This window comes from Mytilus edulis, chromosome 10, assembly GCF_963676685.1.
Source record: "Mytilus edulis chromosome 10, xbMytEdul2.2, whole genome shotgun sequence".
In the NCBI taxonomy this organism is placed as follows: domain Eukaryota; kingdom Metazoa; phylum Mollusca; class Bivalvia; order Mytilida; family Mytilidae; genus Mytilus; species Mytilus edulis.
In genome coordinates, this window is record NC_092353.1 from 33,469,421 (window position 1) to 33,475,913 (window position 6,493).

The following is a 6,493-nucleotide window of genomic DNA, read 5'->3' on the forward strand; positions in this document are numbered from 1 at the left end:
GACACGGGTTATGTTCTTCTCATATATGTTATGATGGTATGATACTAAACCCTTAACGGGAAGGATTGTGCCTGGTGTTCATATGATGTCAGTTTAATTGAAATCTGGAGCTGGCATGTCAGTTAACTGGTAGTAGTCTGTTGTTATTTATGTATTATTGTCATTTTGTTTATTTTCTTTGGTTACCTCTTCTGACATCAGACTCGGACTTCTCTTGAACTGAATTTTAATGTGCTTATTGTTATGCGTTTACTTTGCTACATTGGCTAGAGGTATAGGGGGAGGGTTGAGATCTCACAAACATGTTTAACTCCGCCGCATTTTTGCGCCTGTCCCAAGTAAGGAGCCTCTGGCCTTTGTTAGTCTTGTATTATTTTAATTTTAGTTTATTGTGTACAATTTGGAAATTAGTATGGCGTTCATTATCACTGAACTAGCATATATTTTTTTAGGGGCCAGTAGAAGGACGCCTCCGGGTGCAGGAATTTCTCGCTACATTGAAGACCGGTTGGTAACCTTCTGCTGTTGTTTTTTTCTATGGTCGGGTTGTTGTCTCTTTGGCACATTCCCCATTTCCATTTCCATTCTCAATTTTAATTACTTTGTCAGACTAAAGTAGCTTAATGTATGTAAGAGTTTTTTTTAATGTTTTCTGGATTAATCACAAAAAAACAGTTAAATCATTGCTTTTTTCAAAATATTCTGAATATAGTTTACGAATTTCCATTAAAACAAATTTAAATCTTCTGAAAAGATCATCTTTCGTATTCAGATTTGTATTCTGAAGTGCTTTGTCAATTAGTAAATTGAAACCTTTCATTTTATGTATAAACATATCATCATCTTGCTCCACGCCCGTTCGGAAAAAGCATTCAACATAGGAAACAACATCCTCTCCAGAAAATGCTCTAAACAGAATTTGTAAATGTAGCTGCCACAAATACTCATCTTCAGATAGAATATTTTGAAGATTTTGAAATACTAGAAAACATGCTTCGTTTTGATTTAAAAACAACTCTGTATTCATTGCTTTTACACGTTTCAGAAGGCGGAGCTCTCCAACTTGAACAATCTTTTTTAATCGTTTCATATTTATTTTTACGCGCTTTACCATAAACTTGTGAGAACTACGAAAATCCGTTCCGTTTTTGTCTGATATTAAATCATGAAGCCACTTTCTATGTAGATCTCTCCTAACTTGTAGTTTCTTAAAATGCTGACAATTTCTGCTGATAACTGCTAGATAAAGTTCATTTATTTCATAATCACTTAACGGTCCTTTGGTTTTATCCCCTCTAGTCTGTAACTGACGGTAGAAAAATTCTCCATCGTCTATACCAAAAAGAAGCAGTTGCCTACGAATAGAATTTGAAAATTGTGAAATGTGATAGAGAGAATACAGCTGAACAAAATTTCTATTTTTCTTATGAATCCTTTGTGTAATATCTATGAGTTTAACGGTTTCGCTATCCTTGTTAACTGACGTTGACTCTATAAAGTCAAAATACATACTTGTAAACCAGATTTCAATTGCACTAACATTATGCATGTTTTTATAATGTATTCTTTCAAGTAGGACACGACTTATGAACTTGACTGCTTGGTTTCTTAAAAGTACACGGTATTTGAAATTATAATCCTGGAAACAAGTCCAGTCAAACTGTGATAGTGTAAAGTAATTTGAAATTAGATTGTATATAAGAATGTTCTGAATTATTTGCGCAGGAGGCTTAGATTTTATTTGTAGCGTGTGTATCCATCTCACGATTTCTGTTTGTCCATAAATTTGCGAAAGGTAATACGGTGAAACATTGAACTTATCTCTACAATAGATACTTTGTGTTCCAAAAATTGAATGTACACGTTTAAGGAATTTTAATAGACCTTTAGCTGCTGCAACATGCACTAATCCAATATTTTTTCTGTTACATATATCCTTTTGAAGTACAGTTTTCTTTAAAGCCATTTTGTCCACCAATAAATCTGAGGTAGTGTCAAAGTCAATAGTCTGTGTTCTATCAACAGATTTATTTAATGTCTCCGATTGGAAAACATATTCTAAGACATGGAATCTTGGACCGCTAACATAATAAGAGGGAACATGTCCATTTGTCAAAAACGGTGAAGAATTGATACATAGTTCAAGAGCATTGCGGCCATTCCTTGATATGAAGGAAGCGTCCATTCCCTTTTCCAACATAAGTTTTACTGTTCCGATGTTTCCACCCATTGCGGCCCTATGTAATATGTTATATCCGTCTCTGTCATAACAATGATCAAGATACTGAGAAGAAATTTTTTTAAACAAAGGCGTTAGAAAAGAATTTAATGGTAAAATATCCTGGCCATTCATTGCATTCAGCACTAGTTGGTGCAGCGGACTTTCATTGTTGTTGCACCGCAAAGAATTGTCAGCATTAAATATATGCTCAGCTATGATTTGTATGTCTGATTTCGCAAGTAAAGTTGGTATTTCGGTGGAGGTTGATACAATGGCGTTAAATTCCCTCGGTGTGTAACTCTTCAAAATTAAAATAGGGTATATACGTGACTTATTTATAGCCAGAGTTAAATAATCTTTTACATCTAATGGGGTGAAATAAGTTAAAGACGACAAGTATTCTGTGACGGTAAATATAAAATATTCATGGGGTAACAGAATAACTGACAAATTTGCCTTACATGAGGTTGAAAAAATGTCACTTAGACTGCAGTTAAGTGGTATTTTAAGTGATTCAAACGCTGGACGGGGAGTCAACGCATCAAATGCTACTTTTAATGGAGTATATCCTCTTTTGTCTTTACAGTATAACATTACGTTTATTTCACTTTTCTTCAGGATCTGCAAAACCTTCAAGAAAGCCCAGTAGTTGCCACTGGATGCCGCATAGTGCAACACATTTCTTCCGTCGTCATCAACTCTTAAATAGTCATGTTTATTTTTTAAAGCTACTCTTAACAACAAATCAGAAAAATAATCCTTTCCAACTCGATCAATTCTTATTGCATCTTCCTGACTTACTGGTGGCATCATTCCGTAGTGTAAAATACTTCGGTTGTTGTTATCGATATTGTCCAGAAGCCTTTTGACACTCGAATCGACATAATGGGAGAGAATAAGTGATTTACAGATTGCAGCAGAATGATAGGGGGTAGACCCATTACCGGACTTTAAGTTTAGATTCAAATGCACATTGTATTTATCAGCAAACACTACAAGTTTTATAAAATTATTGCTATTGCAACAAAACGCATAGTGAGAAGGGGTTAGTCCAATGCTGTCACGCGTTTCCCAATCATCAAACCCTTTACTCAACAAGTAATTGATAATTCCATAGCTGTCGTGAATTGCTAACAAATGTGAAACGCTTCCGTTTTCTGGACATGTTTTTTCATTTAATAAATCAAATTCCTCTTTTTCGATTTTGTCTTTATACGAAAATTTGCTCTTACAACGAAAAGCAAGATTTCCACCGGAATCATCTAAGAATCTAAATACTTCTGTCTGGTCAAATATCGCGGCTGTCATTAAGGGTGTACTCCCATCAAAAATTGTACAATGTAATGCATTATTTTTCTCTCCCATTAATGATTTTACTACGCTTAAGTGGCCATTCCGGACAGCTGCATTTAAAGCACTTTCACAAGTTATCAGCCGCCAGTCGTCCAAAAGTACTGCATGTTTTTTGTTTTGTTGCATTTGAACTAATTGTGAAAAATCTACATATTGAAAGTAATTAGGTTTTTTATAGAGAGTTTCAATTGGAATTGTTACATTATTCTGTTTCCTAAATGATAAGGTCGGAAGCCAATATAAATCCCCGTTACACGGTAAACATGTATCGTCAACGTAGTTAAGCAAGAGAGAAACAATTTCATCATGCCCTTGTTGTGACGCGTAATATAGGGAATGTTGATCTGCAAGTGATGAATCAATTTCAAGAAATCGTTTAACTAGTTTTGTGTGTCCGTTTTCTGCAGCAAGTTGAAATGCATTTAAATGAATACTATTTTGCTCATATAGAATATCTGGATATTTGTTCAGTAGATAGTCCACTATTTTAACATATCCCCGTTGTGCTGCAATATGGAGAACATTATACCCACAGAAAAACACAAATTTACACATATGGACTAAGTCAGCACCTTTCAGTATATGCTCCAGATTAAGATGGTACTTCGACTTGAAGTTGACTTTATTTTCATGATCTGATATTAATGTTTTGAAGTTTCCATTTGAAGATGCAATAAAGGCGGCATTTGACATATTTGAACTGCTTACTCCAGTCTGAATAATCAACTGAATAACTAGATTTGCTGTGGCATAGCAATTAACCTCGCGTGCCATATATATTAAAAGTCTATAATGTTCTAAATTTGTTCTATTGAATAACTTGAGAAATGTTTTGGCAAACTGTTTGTTGTATGTCAAAGCTACGTGAGACGCTATATCGAGTAAAGCTTTTTCGTTAAGTAAATGCTTTGACGTTGGTTTGTTCAGTAAATGCTTAGTGAATAACGTATGCCCTTTTGTAATATTAATATAAAATGGCAGTAGTTTTCTCGACTTGTTAGTTAGAAATTCTTTGAATGATTTATGTTGAAAAGAGAGTTTATTGTCATAATGCTTGAGGAAGTGACTGAACTCGTTGCCTAGAAGTATAGAAAATGAAATACGTTTATCATCGTTTAAACCTGATATTAAGAATAACTCATCAAGATCTATAGGGTTTGCTGCAGCGCACAGAACCTCAAATATGGCATTCCACTCTACAATTGTTGCCCCATTCGTTCCTAAAATTCGTTCAAGATTAAGATGGTAAATATTTTCAAGTGTTTTTGGAACTTTTGAAAACTCACATGCTGTATTTTTTCTGCAGTAATCAAGATACGAATCTATATGGAGCAAATTCCCATTGGACAGATGCACAAGTTGTAATTTCTTTTCGTCTGAAAAATTAGATGTTATTTCAATGAATCTTTGTGCATCAAGGATATTCCTTTCTTCGAAAACTTCCAAGTCGATTTCCAGCACATTTTGAAGTGTCTTGAACTCATAAAGTACTCTACTTATTTTCCTAGATGTAAAAAGGAACTTAAAGAATGATGGAAAATCAGATAATTTTTGGGCCAGTAAGTCATAGAGGTCGTTTCCAATCGGTGTATCACATTCATCTAGTCCATCAATTATTACAAGATATTTTCGTTTAGTTTGTATATGTTTCATAGGAGCTAATATGACTCTTTCTAAACACAAAAATGGATCCTGCCTACATTTATATTCTTCTAAATAATCGAGTGCATGTTCGTCAGCTAATATTGCATTACCAAGTTCAGGAACATCATTCACTATTTTTCCTGCTAGATTACGAATAAAATTGTCTGACTGAATTGATGCTTTATAATTAAAGCGGCACATATGATAGGCATTGGTCATTTGTTTAAGGTGATGCCATGGTGAATATACCCCAGCACACATAATTTGCGAAACAGTAGTAGACTTTCCGTATCCAATGTTTGCTGACAATAAAACATGCGTCTTTTTATTCAGACTTGATGTCAATACCGGTTCCAACCAGAAACGTTCTATAAGACTGCTACTGTTAAGTTCTTGTATATAAAAATCAAAATCGATTGCACTCTTCCATTGATGCTGAAACCGCATGCTCATACATCCTACAATAAAAAATAAACTCTTTTCAGCGATGATTTTCACACAACCAAGAATACAATGCCAAAAACACTTTGTTTAAAGTCAAATACTTCCTAATTATGGCTAGATTAAATGCTCTCGATCCATTTTTACATTAACGACCAAAATGTATCTAAAAGACTCATCGTTTATACGTCCGAACAGCCTAATTTATTATAATATTTAACTTCTCAGAGTTTTAAATTAAATACATTTTTTTTTTAAAATAAACAAAGAGTAAGTATATTACAGTGAGTTGACTATGGGTGTTACTGTAAAATTTTACCTATAGCTCAACCTGTTTTTAAAATTGGCAATACAATAGGGACATTTAAATTGACCAGTTGGTATTGTTAGATTTAAATCTACCTTGATTCTACCTGTACTTTTTTATTTACCAGTTCCAACCTTACAGCATGCTTTTTTCCTGAATTTTTCTTTACCTAAGATTTTTCTTTTTTAAAATTGAAAAAAGTTTTGGTTTTCATTGTTTCAAATCCCCAATATATATGATGTATCTTTATTTTACCTAAAATTCTAAATCAGTAAAAGATTTGATAAATATTTGTTGAAAACTTCTGATTTAAAAAAAAAATCACTTTCCATGTTTTTCGTTTGAGAATCCTTAAACAAATAAAGCAAGTTAACATTGCAATTACAATCTTTTTATCATTGAAATGAGTGTATTCCTAAAAGTAATTGGTCATACCATTGCCTAAGAAACAATATTCAGAATGAAATAGAGAGATTTTGTATTTTACTGTCATTTAAAATATTAGGAGTGATCAAGCCAAACAAGAA

At 33.5% G+C, this 6,493-nt stretch overlaps 1 protein-coding gene across 1 annotated transcript; it reads right to left on the reverse strand.

Annotated features, from left to right (window-relative positions):
* Positions 1-661: 661 nt before the first annotated feature.
* Positions 662-5,665, reverse strand: LOC139492715 (uncharacterized). The gene has a single exon (XM_071280868.1). The coding sequence runs from the start codon at positions 5,663-5,665 to the stop codon at positions 662-664; it is 5,004 nt and encodes a 1,667-aa protein (XP_071136969.1).
* Between the last annotated feature and the right edge of the window lie 828 nt (positions 5,666-6,493).

Bases quoted from the DNA above. Each gene is read 5' to 3' on its own strand.
- LOC139492715 (XM_071280868.1), bottom strand. From the start codon at position 5,665: ATGCGGTTTCAGCATCAATGGAAGAGTGCAATCGATTTTGATTTTTAT.